At 35.4% G+C, this 15,889-nt stretch overlaps 1 protein-coding gene across 3 annotated transcripts in view; it reads left to right on the top strand.

The window, feature by feature from the left end:
• Positions 1-14,496, top strand: part of SUPT3H (SPT3 homolog, SAGA and STAGA complex component) — a 547,871-nt gene extending 533,375 nt beyond the window's left edge. Inside the window, exons 11-12 of one of the 3 annotated variants that reach the window (XR_010023599.1) lie at positions 8,809-8,900; positions 14,442-14,496. Coding sequence is in view for 1 of the 3 variants with exons in the window: in XM_063096838.1 (XP_062952908.1) it covers positions 8,809-8,850 (42 nt within the window). In the remaining 2 variants the exon portion in view is untranslated. Of the gene's footprint in view, positions 1-8,808; positions 9,132-14,441 lie in introns of those variants that run through there. The other 2 variants (XM_063096838.1, XM_063096839.1) reach the window with 2 other exon arrangements.
• Positions 14,497-15,889: the final 1,393 nt, after the last annotated feature.

Here is a 15,889-nt window from a genome sequence, read left to right as displayed (position 1 = left end):
GCAAACAAGGCAGTTGGCTTGATTGATGCATAAGTTTCCACTCCTGGCAGATAATCAATAGGGAGAAGCCTAGAAATGTTCCCAATGGGAATCGAGATAGATATCAGAATATCTCTATGCCTTGTAGCATTGCTAATGGTTGGGTTATCAACGTCACTAATTTATTTTTCTTAACATTTGCAGCTGATGATTATCTTGTGAAATTCTAAGTGTGTGGCTAAGCCCAGTTTTTAGGAACTGAGAATATCCCAGCCCCTGCTGCCGTGGTGAACACTAGCATTTCTCATTATTGTTCAGAGGAAACTAAGCTACCCTACCCACTAGTCAAATTCATTCATATATTAGATGATTATTTATTAAGCATCTAACATTTACTGAGCATTGGAGTACGCCCTGCACATACAGAGATAAATAAAACAGCAAGTTCCCTGCCTTCTGGAGGCTATAGATCAATCAAGAAAAATGAGAATTAATGCTGTTAGAGCTGAACACTCCAAAAATTGTTATTTTGATTAGTAACTCCTGCCAATTTGGCACTTTTTACATGTATATGTATGTGTGTTTGCAACTTGGAATAATTTCAGACATCTTTGTTTTGATTGTTTATAATATAAAGTAGCTGAAGAAAAGTTAAATATCATTGACATTAAATTATTATTAACCATAGATGTATTTAAGTGCATGCAATATCATAGAAAGAGTAATTTAGACATAGAAATGGTACACTTTTAGTCTCTTAAAAAATTGCTAATGATAACATTTACAAAAAATATTTTCGTCTAAAATATGATGTTGTTTGTATCAGCCATTTAATTATTTGAAAAAAATCCTTAACGCATTTCTCATATAATTTGAAATGATATGGGCAATTAGAAATGGTAATTTTTAATAATTAAATTTAATTTAGAGATTTTTGCATTCAAAATGCCAAAACAACTTGGCAATAACCCAAGAATTTATAAAAGCCCAACATTAGTATTCTTTAATAAAATAAGAATTTGACACAGAGTTAGAGAAAAGCATGCATAAAATGATAAGTTCCTCAATATTTATAGGCCCCAGGTTACTTGGAATAGGAGTTAGTTCTATGTCTTTTGTATCCCATTCTGTCAGCCAGAGAAGACGTCTTATTTAAAGGGCAGGCTTCCCGTCCATTCTTCTTAAGTCAAGGCTCCACTGTCTCGCAGACTATCCTCCATGATTTTCACAGTATAGTTATAACATAGGGGAAGAATCCAAAAAGGAAAATATTTAATGAAGAGTTTTGCGTGTTACAGTGCTATACATCATATGGATCAATTTAGGTTTTCTGAAATATCAGAGTTAAAATGAAATTATCAAAAAGAGAAGTCACATGGCAATGGTCCAAACAAGATGTGCTTATTTGTATTTATATTTGCTAATGAAATTCAGCCATGATTCCCACTTTGATTTTAAGAGTCTTAGACCACCATTCATCTTTATTCATTATAATTAAATCTCTTGCCCACACACAGGCACAAGGGCAGCAAGAAAAAGGGCATGTTCTGTCTTTTAAAAAGCTATTGCATGGCTTTGATACGAAGCTCCAGAGCTTCAAAGATTTATAGTATTAAAGCAAAACAATATGTCTCTCAGGTCATCTCCTTAGATGAATAGAAGGACTAGGACAGGGCTTGTACTCTGAATCAACCCCAAGTTGGGCAAGGCTGAATTCAGGCATGGGGGGGCAGTGGAATTTGAGACAACCTGAGTTTGAGACAACTTGGTATAGTCTCCAATTTTGCTGCCAGAGGAGAGGTAGAAAAAGGCCAGTTACAAGCACAACTGATTTTACTGTAAGGCTTGGGAGTTGCGGGGCGGGGGGACAGGGAGGGGAGACTAATTTAGTTTACTTACAAAATAGAATTTATACATGAAATTCAGAAATTTGTAAATGGAATTCCCAACTGCAGCTCAACTGAGTATTCCAGTAAACTGTTTAGGTAGGTTAACTTAAGAAGTTAAGAGTTTATTCTACTGCTTCCCTATCTTTTCCTCCCTCATAGCAAAGCCAGTGGCTGTAGAACATCTGCCCTCTGTGCTCTCTTTGTCCCTCTGGAGTGGGGAAGAGCATTTGGGAAACCCTTAGGCTCTTGGTAACTAGCGAGGCCCCTGTGGCCCACAAATAATCTAAAATGCAGAGTGTCTACCCTACACTTAGTTAATTAGGAGTTAACAGTAGTTTGGGAGAGAATGAATATATGCACTAAATCTTTTTACTGTCCCTCTTACTGCTGGATTTAACTCAAATTGGCCAACTCCAAACAAACCCAGGCAGGCCACATCATTTGCTCAACCCTACCTCAGAAACTGAGCACAGCCTTAATAAGACTTCAGCAGAAATACATGGGGCATCATCCCCTTGAAAGTCCTAAAAATGCATACTTTTGCCACAGAACCTTTCTGCCAGGTTTATCTTAATTATTTTGATATTTTATCCATTTATCAAAATTATTATTTTGGGTGTTCAGGGAAATTAAGTGACTCTCTGAGAGAGAACCATATCGCAGAAGTAGAACTAAAAGCTTGTAATGGGCTGACTTCTAACTTCTAAGATGTACTGTTTTGGACATCATTAAGTCTTCTCCACACCCCAGCCCTTTCACTTTTGTTCTGTTCCCAAGGGCTCTTAATCCAAAAAACAATTCTTTCCCTACATCTGTTTTCCCCATTAAAGCCAGAGAAGTGAAACACATAGCTTTAGGCAGAATTAGAACCATCCATAAAGAATCCTAGACTGAGTCAGGAATCCTGAGCTCTCCCCACATGACCATAGATGGATCACACTCTCTAAGCATTAGTTTTTTCATCTGTTAAATTAGGAATTGAGCTGGAGGAATTCACAAAGATACTTTCCAGTTCTGAAGTTCTGTTGTCTTTGAATTTAGATGTTACCAAAGGGTTTATTCAGCTTGTTTTAGCAGGCTTCATTTCCAAATTCCTTTTTTGTTATGGTATTAAATGTGTTGTGACAGTTAGACAGGCTATGCTCCTTAACAGTGACATCTCAGCATCTGGGAAGGAAAAAAACAACAATGACTACTACAGATGGGCTCAAAGTGGGGAATGTGAGAGCTACAGGTAACCTGTTTGCTGTCTGGATAAAAACCATACTCCCAAAACTTCAATTTCTGTCTCTTCACAGTTAAATTCATTAAATGCCAACATTAGGGTTTCTATTAAAAAATATTGTTTACTGCATAATCATGACAGATTCTGAAAGCATTCCATTTATCATGAAAATCTTTTTGGGGTCTTATTAATACTCATGCATTTTACCACCATTCTCAGCCCTCTCACTATCATCCACATCACCTAGGGTGTTTCTAAAATATTCCAAAGCCTAAACTCCACTCAGACCAATGGATTTTTAAGAATTAGAGCCAGAGTATCCAATTTTTAAAGATCACAAAGTGATTTGGATGCAGTGTTCTTTACTATACACTACTTGTATTAAAGTTAGTTTGAAAAATAGCACTAGTTGAGAATGCGTCCAAGCTGAAGGTGATTTAGATTCAAGATCCATCTCCAGTCTGAAGTATTGTGTCAGGCTGATCTAGTTTAAATGTGAAGTAAAATTTTAATTTACCATTTAAGTGATGTTTAACAAGAATTGAGTTTGTTAGGACAAGGAGAATATGTGTGTTGATATTAATCTGGGTGGAATAAATTATGCCATATTTTGGGGGAGGGGAGGGTGTTTTTTTTGTTTGTTTGTTTATTTAAGACAATATGGTATACTGAAAAGAAAACAGGCCCCTGGATTTTAAATCCTGAATCTACCACTCACTAGTCAGTCACTTTTAAAAGGAGAATATGAGACTTTTCTTTTACTAGTGCGGTAAGGCTCACATTAGATGAAAGTACTTCATAAACCATAAAACCATGTATCCCAGCATTTTAAAATTTTGCTCCTCTCTACTTTGAGAAATATGCAAATATCATGCCTTTTTAAAATGTAATTTAAATTTTAAATATTATGATTAAAAGCAAAAAAGCAAACTAAAAGGCTGCTTTGTTTTCTCCCTCCTTTCCACCCTTGAGAGTGACCTCTCAATGCATTTTTCTTATGGTAGTTAAAATGTTAACATTAGATTGGAAGCTTAGTGAAGGCAGGGACTCACTTATCTTTGAGTCTTTTGCTCCACCAAGTACACAGTGGTTTACACAGAGTAAGAACTCAGTAAAGATTTGCTGAAATCAAATGAAGCAAATTTACAGGAATTCAGACAGTAGAATTAATATCCCCTTTCTTAGGCCTTTGAGAAATAAAGTATTTATAAGGAAATTTGGGGCCTGCTATATAATGAAATTCTTGTTCTATTTTATTTAAAGTTTGAGAAAGCAGAAAAGAATCAGGAAAAGTAGTGAAAATAAAATGAAGGTTTGAATTGGGGGAAAGGATGATTTTTAATCTATTGTTAATGCCTTATTAATTAGGCTAATGGCATAAATACACACAATAGTATTTAACTTAGAATTCTCCAATAAGTTCTGTAGTGTGTTTATCCTCTTTTGCTTAAGATAAATATCAATCTTTTGCTTTTTAATATTAGCATGTATTTCTTAATGTACCAATTGATGACAACCCGTAAAAGAAATAAACCAGTTTGGGATTTAAATGTTTTCTCTAGCTTGCCCATATGCAAATAAGCAACAACAACAACAAAAAAAGTTATACTTTTTGAAGTACACACTTACGAATTAATTTCCCCACCAGTTCCCAGTGAAGTAGGTGGAATCTGTGTCTGCTTATCTGGGTAGATTGACATTCTGATACAGGTCATAATTTGGAGCTTAATGAATCATTGAATGTCAAAAATTGGGAGCTACCTTGTTCCTCAACTTAAAAAAAACAAAAACCTATATTTCCCTTTATGGACTAAAACATTATGAATAACACACCAAAAGCACGAGCAACAAAAGAAAAATAAATAAATGGTATTATGTCGAACTAAAAAGCTTCTGCACAGCAAAGGAAACAACAGAGCAGAAAGACAACCTACAGAATGAGAGAAAATATGTGCAAACTATACATCCAACAAGGGATTAGCATCCAGAATATACAAAGAACTCAAACAACTATACAGTAAAAAAAACAAATAATCCAGTCAAAAAGTGGGCAAAGGAGATGAATAGACATTTTTCAAAGGAAGACATATAAATGACAAACAGATACATGAAAAAATGCTCAGCATCACTAACCATCAGAGAATGTAAATCAAAACCACATTGAGATATCATCTCACCCCAGTTAGACTGGCCATTATTAAAAATACCAGGAACAACAAATGCTGGCAAGGATGCAGGGAAAGGGGAACTCTTGTACACTGTAGGTGAGACTGTAAATTAGCACAGCCTTTATGGAAAACAGTGTGGAAATTTCTTAAACAACTACAGAGAGATCTACCATACGATCCAGCAATCCCACGACTGGGTATACAAAGGAATGGAAATCATCATGTCAAAGGGATACCTGCACTCCTGTGTTCATTGCAGCTCTATTTACAATAGCCAAAATATGGAACTCACCTAACTGTATATCAACAGATCACTGGATAAAGAAAATATGGTATAATATGCACAATGGAATACTATTCAGCCATAAAAGAGGATGAAATTCTGCCACGTGCAGCAACATGGATAAGTCTGGAGAAAATTGTGTTAAGTGAAATAAGCCAGACAAAGAAACAGAAATACCACATATTCCCACTCATAACTGGCTGCTAGGAAGGAAGGAAAGGAGGGAGGGAGAGAAGGAGCAAAGAAGGAAAGAATGAAGGAAAGAAAGAAAGACCACAACAATACGTTGAACTTTCAGAAGGAGAGAACAAACCTAAGGATACTAGAGATGGGGAGAGGGGAGAGGGGATTTGGGATGTGATAGGTTGGGCAAAGGGCATAAGGAAATATCATGATTTCTAAGAATTAATATGCTAATAATAAATTTAAAACTTATAAAAAATGAAAAGCCCAAAAAACTAGGAACTTAAAACTGGGAAATTAAAATTTTAAGTTGATACTTAAAATAGTGTCATCTTTGCTGCTAACCTTGAGACACACTAAAATGTCTGAACTTTTCAACAAATTGACAAAGTATCAATTAGTAGTTGAGAACAGAGCTTTATTAAATCAGAAGTAAAGCTTACGTGGTGTATAGCATGTAGGAGCTGGTTTGTTGGGGAAGTCCTACTGTGTTATTGATTAATTTAAAAATTTCAATAGTGAGTGGAGGTTCTGGCTGTTTCTGGTGAAAGCCTGGGCTTTACTGACTAGGAATGCCTGTGAAGATATTTAACTGGGAATCATTTATAGGATCTGACAGAAGAGAGTAAGTGTGATACAAAGTGTTTCATGAGAATGTGGTCTGTGGAAGGCCCTCACACCAAGCAATGTTTAAATTTAGTTTCAATATTTGCAATACAAGTAGAAAGTCACGGTTGACACAAAGATGAGTTGTCTTCATCCATCTTCCTGTAAAGTTGCTTACTCTGGAAAGTATGCCAAATTTGGGATGTTCCAATAATTGCCTTACATAGCAACATACATCCTTTGTACATCAAAAGGAAAAAGCAGTGACTCAGGGTGGAGGACCCTAGGGGATTAATTTGCTGAAATTGCTCTTCACTAATTACACATGCTTGTTTGTTCCTTCTTTATTTTAGAATTAGGATAGGAACACTCATTACAGAAATCTGTGTCAGCTCTAAACTTTGGTTTTCTCATTAGACTTGGCTACCTGAGAATCTGTTACTAAATCTGTAATCTTTTAGTTGTTTGCAAATAATGGTGAAAAATCATCTGTGAAGGTGAATTGATCTTTGAAAAGTGACATTTCAGTACTAACAAGAACCATTTTGTATTGCCCAATCTAGAAAGGTTAAATTTGGTTATTTCTCAGGTGGGCTCAGCCAAGATTCAATCTCTCCCTGAGCCAAAACCTCCTTTATCAAGGAAGGCTCATCACTTCAACCGTTTACCTTTAGGATGAATCCAGCTTTACTCCCAGGTACATTTATCTGTCTCCATGTAAAATCATTCCTGTGCTTTAAATATTATGTTAAAAGCTGTTGTTGTAGTTCTAAAATTGAAAATACCAGCATCAAGAAGCTCAGAGTATTACTTTGGCATAAGCCTCTGTAAGGCAGCCATGGGGGGGCAGGGGGGGGTGGTTCACAGCCTGAGGATCCCCTGCCTGTGGTTGTGGGAAGACACCCTGTCCATTCCTGCAAGTTATTTGTGGCTCTCTAAGGAACTCATGTAACACTGTTCTCCAGTGCACAATCTTAGGAGGTAGAATTGGAATTTTCTAGTTCTTGTTAGAATGTTTGCTTCAATCCAGAATGTTCTATAACACAAAAAGTCCCATGGTAAGGAACAAGCTCACAGAGAGTGTTGAGGAATGAAACTTGGGACATGCCACTGTTTTCCCATCCTTGATACACCAATCTGGAGTGAGCTGCACAGCAGTGTAACAGACTGATGAAATTTTAGCCAGGTCTCCAAAGACTGACAAGCATAGTGAATCCTATGTAAGCAGGATATTTGGAGAGAAGGTTTTCAAGTTAATTTAATTTTATGATTAACTGAAGGATATCCAGAAAACCATATTTGTTTCACCTCGTGTTGATGGAAGTCTTTCTTAAAAGGTTGGGTCCACTTTCTGTTTTTAGTGTAACTACAAATATATTCTGATCATTTTTTAAGATTAAGAGTTTTCAGCACCTCTATAGCATCATCTTGATCATAAAATGGTATTCTATATTTCCTGTGATATGGCTCTTGAACATCAATTTATTGGGCTAAAAGTGTACAGACTCCAGAATACCCCACAGTTATTAGCATAAGGGGAAAAAATCCCTAATATTAGACTATGTCATTTTCTCCAACTTCAAATTTCTGAAAACAGATTGTAGAAAAATTCTGTTTGAGAGTTCTGAATTCTCTGAATGTGACTGTTACTAGTTTAAATAATGAAAGAATTTTATTCCTAAGTCTAGAATTTTAGTTCTGCTGCACACTGAATCTGAAAATTAGATTTAGGACAAGTCACAGAGACCCTCTGTGGTCCACATCTTCCAACTATGAAAAGCAAAGCATATCTTTTGAGATAGAAAGCATGCAATTTTGTTTTCTTTATTGGAATATGTTGTGTTATTGCAATTAGGATTCATTTTCCCATTTTCTTTTATGGGAATATTTAATCCCACCATGCCTATCCATATATATGTTCATGTACATATATAAAATTATGTAAGATTTGAGTTTTCTCTACTATCTATAATGTACAGAACTCCTTTGAGATCATCCTATTTTAGGAGGGAGGAAAAACCTCTATTAGTGTCTGTTCCCATAGCTTTTCACTTAGGCTATAAATTAGGCCTGGAAAGGCTATAATGAGTCAGTAATTTATAGACTATTAAGATACTTAGTTAGAAATGATTCTTGAGCATGTCAAATAGAGAACACATGTTTATAAAAGACAAACAGATTCAACACAATGTCTTTAGACTAACCAAGTGCAATCAATTAACAAAATGGGATGTCTTATTTTGCATATCTCCCACTTCCCCAAAATAGAATCACTAACCACTTGTTAACCACACTGATGTTTAAAAAGAGAATGGTTGCTATAGCTTTGCTACCAGAAATGTTCAGATTAAGCACTCTATTAGATTATAGCCAACAGAGTCTACAAAATAGAAAGAAAGCTCTGCTTGCTTTTTGCCTCTTTTCCTTGTTTGACTTGATGTGATAATTCATTGCAGATTTCTTTTTCTTTGACAGAGTGCCTACCGCAGGAATGGGATGGCTTTTCTAGCCTGCTGATGTGACTGTGTCTGTGCCTGCAACAACAGGAAAGGCAATATTATGTTAAGGTGATTTCTTTTCCCCCCTTGGACAAAATAAAACACATGTTCACCTCATCCATATCCTAGGGAGTGGGCTGGTTTGTTGTGACTATCAACTGGCTGACTCCTGTTCTTTTCCATCCCCCTCAACGCTTAGTCTTGTTTACTAGATGAGCCATTTAGCTAATTAATGGCAGGATGTTTGGGGTAGTGTGTAGGTGTGCAAGAATGCAGATCATACTATTTTGAAATTTTAATTTGGAATGGATTTACTGCCCTCAGCTCTCACTTCTTAAAAGTAATGTCTTTCCCCCTCCCCCCCACCCCTCGTTTAGTGTGTATTGTATTTGATACATTTTATAATCAGTCTGGAACAAAAGAAACAAAATTAAAATGACAGTTTTCCCCTGACACCATCCCACCAACTTTACTTTCCAGCATTTGTTGACTATATCTACATGTATTTTAGAGACAACTATCCATTTTATAAACTTACACTAATCAAACATCTAATCGACCTGATGAACTGCCTGTTCCCATCTCCTCTTCCCTTCACCCCACTTACCATATATGTGTCATTCTCATGCCTTCTTCCCAACTTCCTGCCACCTGCCTACCATGTGTGTTTTTTCTCACATAGAATCTTTTTCCTCCATCTTCATTTCCCTCCTTTCTCAGTTCCACCAATCCCCAGGCCTACCACTCCTACATATGCTGTACCCATTTAGAAGCAAAATAATCAGAATCAGTAGGAAAGGAGCAGAGGATTTGCTTCCTCCCTTCAAAGCACTACCACATCTCCTAGATTGGAAATGTGGGCTGGGTAAATTCTACTGGTAGCAGCTGAGCTACCCTTCTGGCATCTATACTTTTCTCCAGGAAATGAGGAACTGTAACTCACGGGGAAAAAAACAAAAACAAAATATAGCAGATGTAATTGTACAGTTTCTGATTAAACTTGAATTGCAAAAAAGGAAGTTATTTCTTTAATTCTTTAGGAGTTTTGTTTAATTTTAGTTTTATCATGGTTTTTCACACACACTGAAAGAGCCTTTCTAAAGAATTAATAAAAACAGTAATGAGAAGCATGAAAGATTTTCTTCTCAAGACCAAAATCGTTGTCTCAGTTAATATCATTGTGGCATGTTATTCACATTGAACTATCTTTTACCTGTTCTGTTAATCCTTTTAGAAAAAATCTTCATGTCAAAAACAAAAAAATGCAGATATATAGTATCATAAAATTGCTAAACGGTTTTGATGTCCCATCTGTGCTTGTTGAAATGTATGATTAAACTTTTCTTTTTATCATCATTCTTATTTTCTTTGGCATCCCTAATCATGGAAAATTATAAGCTTGCAGTAAACATCCTAACTTTTAAAACAACAGAATTTATTGTATTTGGTCTTGATCTGCCAGGTTTATAAATGGTATAAAATTTTCAGGGGCTAATTTTTCACATCAAAATTCATTCTTTTTCACATTATACATTTTAAAGTATGCACAGGGCAGAAAATGTAGAGTTTAGTTTTTTTCCCTTCATTTTATTCTACCTGATGTCCTTATAGTCCCAGAGAAGGAAGACTCAGTGCACATTTCTCTCAGAAATATGACAGGTCTGTATTTTCATTGGTCTGGCGTATGTTTGTCTATCTTGAGCTGTCTGACAGGTAATTATTTGTAAAATCTGGTTTTGCCCAGTAAGTTCATATAATAACCTTTCACTTTTCATCATAAGTCACGGAGCTGAATTTAGAATAAAACATGGTCATTTATGTTTGCCCTGAACCAGCCTAGATGTTGCCATAATTAAACAATATTAATATTTTTAATTTTTTTTCTTTTCTACACTTAGGTTCTTTCTCTGACTCTTTCCACAACACTAAATTTGAAGTGAAATGGAATTTCCTAAAGCAATGAGTATAGAAAAAAAAAATTGTTTTTTAGAAGGGAAGTTTCAGAAAATGTGACTTCAATAAATTATTTTCTCAAGATTAAAATGTTATGTAGAATCATGTGTTAGAGCAGAAGATGGTCTTAGAGATCACTGAGAAAAACCAGTTATTTCACAGATGAAAAGAACTTGGCCTAGAGAGGGAAAGTAGCTTTCCCAAGATCACTTAATAATGGCAGTGACAGACCAGAGACAGAAATTCATGTTCCCTAATTTTTAGTCTAGTATTACACTCGGCCATACTGTATTTACATAAGAATATTGCCAAGACACATTGGGGTTTTATGGCATGTTTATCCTAGACAATAATGTAAATTTATAACAAATGATACTAATGTAGACATCCTCAAGTATTAAGCATTATATATTAAAATATTCTTCAGTGGGACTATGATATTAAATGATTTGTGTTCTCTTATACATCAAGCTGAACTCTAAACCAAATGTGAGTACACAAAACTTGTTTCTATTTTTTGTCCCTTATGTTTTAGAGATATTTATTTATTTGAAAATAAACCAACAAATAAATAAATTAATAGCTTCATATGGGAAATTGATACTGTCTCCCTAGATTTGATGGTAAAGGAAATAGAAACATTTCTCCTTTCACCTAAATTTGGAAGTGTAACTTTCTGAACATGCCATTTTGAAGTTATGTCATTAGCCTTCTTGCCTTCACATATTGTAATAGTTGAAATTCAAAAATAACATTTCAATTTTAGATCCAAGAGTTTTATTTGAAAACCATCATAAGCACAAACATTTTTTTAAATGGTATGTAAAATTCCTATATCTGGGAGAACTCTTCATTTCTTACTGTTTGCTTTTTGTTTTTATAAAATAATAAACAACCCACATTTAATTCTTTTACCACACAAAAGACAAATAAACATAACTGGTGCCTCTTGGTCTAAAAGAAAACAAGTTTACTTGTCTAGAAATCATGAAGTTTAATTTTATGAATTTTTTTATATAGTTCCCAAATTGGGTATTGCTTTCCAATTTATATAACCACTTATATAAAACTGAATCACTACAGAGATTCAGTGCACTCCTGGAATTTAGATAAAACCTTCCTAGGTTGCATTTAAAATTCTACCATCAACCATGTATACATCTCATAAAATATTTTACAGTTTCCTATATGCTCTGGCTGAACACTTCATAGTACATAAACACTTCTGCAAATAATCTAAGGGCATCAAGTTGAATATGTCATAGCAGTAGCCCCCACATAGAGCTAATTCTCCAGCAGTGTATTTTCTTATTTTTATCTTCTTATTTGAAATCCAAGGTGAAACTTTGGTGTTGTTGATGTACAGTGGAGGGGGAGTAGGGGACTCTAGCAGTTTTAGAGGAGTTATGTTCATTAAAGCAAAGACTTTCTGCAGAGGGCACTAAGCCAGGCTTAAACAACAAAACCATGCCTGCAGAAATTGGGGTGTAAATGTGGTGCTTATATGAGAGCTAGATGTCTTTATTGAAAAACTTGAATATTAAAAAGTCATATCTCTTAAAGTAAATCTCAAGTGTTGTCAGTAGGATAGTGATACCATGGCACTTTTAAAAAATAGAGAGACTTGCATTTGTTTTCTGGGACAAAATATCAAGTATTCATGCTGTCATAAGTCATAGAAATGTTGGCAATTGAAGCATATTTTTAAAACAATTAATTCCTGCAAAGTCACAAGAAACTCACATACAATATTCCATTGCTGGAAACCACAGTAATTCTGTATAGAGCATTATATTCATGATCCCTTTTCTGCTCATCACCACCCAGTATTCACTATTATTTTTTTCAAAGGAAAGTAAAAATAGAAAAAGATATAGGAAAAAGCAAGAATCAAGATGATCAAAGTATAGTTTTACTTATACCAGGCAACACTCAACTTACTATCAAAAATGATGATATGTTGTGACAGCATTTTAAAAGTTTTACATAATAATTATAGCATACCATATGCTACCCTGTGTGCTAAGCACTTTGTATGGTTTATCTCATTTACTGCTCACAGCCCCCCTATGAGATACACACTATTCTCCTTGTTGCCCATAGACAGGAGAGAAGAAACTGAAGAACAGCAGGTTAAGTGCCTTATGCAGAGTTACCCAAGATAGCTGGCATCTGTACCCAGCACTTTGATCCCAAAGCACATGTTATGAACTGCTGTTACACAGCATTGACTGTACTAGAGTAAAGATTTCTCATAATGTATTAAAGAGAATTGCTGCCTGACCTTGAACCTAGAAGCACTTCTCAGTACCAGAAAACTTGATTACAAGAAAATTTCCTTTTAACTTAACATTCCTTCTCTAACGCCAAATATTATGTATATAATAGAATATCATATAATGTATAATAAAATATAATTATGTAGAATCATGCCAAGTGTCCTATAATGTCTTAAACCTTAAGATAAATACATTTGAGTCCCTATAAAATATGAGAGAAAACTTCCTCAAAGATCCATGTGTACAAAGCCTTTCCTTTCCGAAGACCAGATTTCTCCAGCAGGCTCTAATTTCACAGGCTACTATTTTATGCTTTCATACAAGATATTTGTCTATGTTAAAAAATAATCCCCATCTTGTTTACATATGTTTTCAGTGGCAGATACAGAAGTACTTATGGCAGTGCCTTGAAACTTTATACAAATAACCCTTTTAAGTGTTTGCTCGTTAATTATGATATATAGTGGTCATAGTTTCTCCTAGCCCAGAGTGTCTGTGTGTGTGTTTGGGGAAAGTGGTGTACAGAGATACATAGGAAAGTGTAAAGAAAATTACTGAGCACAATTTGGATTACAAATGATAATTTCGCATTCTAGTCAGTAGGTAGCAGCTTCTTTAATTCAACCCTAGGTCTGCTCTGCCTAAGGACAAGTCTGATTTATGTCTTTTAAGATTCTAAATAGCAGTGCACCAGCCTGTGGTACTGCAGCTTTCTTTTCTGAATGGCTCTGATTTGCTTCTTCCAACCACATCACTTGGGAGAAGTTACTTCACCTGTCAGTGCATTGGCCACTTCTCATCACCCCTCCCTGACATATATTGGAATCAGTCAAGCAGTCCCTAAGCAGCAGCGACAACTGCAGCTAGTGGGTTGGCTTGCCACACTTCCATAGGTTTGGCCTGTAAGGGGAAAATGGGCCCAAATGGCCTTAGACAGTTTATTACTTAAATAGCCGCACTGGCAAGATCAGCATGGTGTCTGCTTTCCATGTTCCCAATCCCATGAGAAGATACCAAGCCAGAGGGGCCAGATGACAGAAGACTGGAGGTAGTGGTCATCACTGTGTCATGGAGGAGCCAACTCTAAACTACAGCCAAGCAGTTTTATAGTTTGCATCCATACCCAAAAGGGGGTTAGGTGGAAAGTCCCATGCTTCACCAGGACCTGAGGAACAGATGAGAACTGCCTTGTAGCAGCTTCTCATAAGATTGGCTGTCTTGCAATGTTCTTGTCATGAACACAAACTGCGGTTGAACCTTGCCTCTATGATCTCTGTGGAGATGAGCAAGGCAAGGTTGTCAGGATGCCCTTCCACTACAATAGGTAGAATGTCCTGTTTTAACAGTCTGAAAAATTAGTCTACCTCTTTTTTTCTAGGTTTTCACAGTGGTCTCTTTCCCTAGCTCTTTCCTGTGAAGTTTCCTGCCTGGCTCAGCATGCAGCACCCTCTGCTTCCTCTGAAGTCCTAAAACCTCTATTGTTCTGCTTCCTATGTGGGGTCCCTAATCATCTCTTCATGTGCCTTTAGGCTGCACCAGATTAAGAATTTCTTGAGGGCAAGCCTCGGATTAATGCCTCTTTGTAATCCCCACATGCACACATTAGGTATTCAATAAACATTTGTCGTTTGGTTAATAGAAAAGAAATTATTCATTAAAACATGAGCTTGGAATCCTTTTTTAAAAATCTTTGTTTAATCTCTTATTAATGTTGTTTCACTTATTTGGCTGCAAATCTCATGAACTGTAGGTAATCACAGCTTATTTATTTATTTATTTATTTAAGACAAATACAGTGTCTCAGAGAACCCAGTTTAAAGCACCCTATGTGTCAGGTTTCTTATGGCCTTTGTGAGTAGGCCTTTGTGACTTCAGTCTTGTTTGAAGGTGTTAAGGACCTCATAAAGAGATAACCTCAGTCACATTTGCACTACTAATAGTATAAGAACCTTGGTGTCCCATCTTAATCTTAACTTGAAAGAAACTATAGATTAGTAAGCCTCTATTTTTGTATGTAGTCCATCTTTGGAAACCTACTAGTTCTCCCAATAGTTTAAAGACAATGAGCCTTTTAGGATGAGATCTCCTTAAATTAATGGAATAATATGTTCATTGAACTTAAAGCAAATATAAAGATCTATTTAGACTGAAAAGAATGAGATTTTTGTGAACTGGAAGCAATAGCTTATCACCAAAGAGTAGCTTGAAATTAAAATGTTTGTTTTCTAAAGAAACAAATCTGTTCATTTATTCAAAAAAACACATATGAAAGCCAAGAAATCAACATGGAGTCTATAATTCCCAAACAAGGACCTGAGAGAAACTGTGGAATTATAGATAAGGATTCATGAGGCCATCTAGATTAAATTAAATAAAACTTGTTTTGCCCATATAGTGCCATTTATATTTTAAATCTATTCATATATGCCCTTGTGGCTTATAAAATATAAATTTATTTAAAAGTAATATTGAAATCTGGTAGCTTTTTGACATTACATTTTTTTCTATTTAAGGGATTGCAAAAGCCAAGTTATAGAATACATAGATCTGTGAGTTTGTTTATATTAAAAAATGCTTCTCAAGCTCAAAAAAAAAAAGTGCTTTTTGTACCTTTATAATAATTGTCTTTGTCTCCTCAGTTCTTCAGTGGTGAGTAGATTGTGCCTTCTTAAGGTTATGGGCTGCTTTAACTCAGATTTAAAAGTTTTTTTTTTTTTTCCTTTGACACAAAGTATCACCTGAATTTTTTTCATATGTCTTATTCTGGGAAAAATTTATGATATTTTTAACCTTAGGAAGTTTTGCTTTTCCTGACATTTTATTGCT

The sequence above is a fragment of the Cynocephalus volans genome, chromosome 5 (genome assembly GCF_027409185.1).
Source record: "Cynocephalus volans isolate mCynVol1 chromosome 5, mCynVol1.pri, whole genome shotgun sequence".
In the NCBI taxonomy this organism is placed as follows: Eukaryota; Metazoa; Chordata; class Mammalia; order Dermoptera; family Cynocephalidae; genus Cynocephalus; species Cynocephalus volans.
The sequence above is the reverse complement of the archived record's forward strand: the minus strand, read 5'-3'. Positions and strand labels throughout refer to the sequence as shown.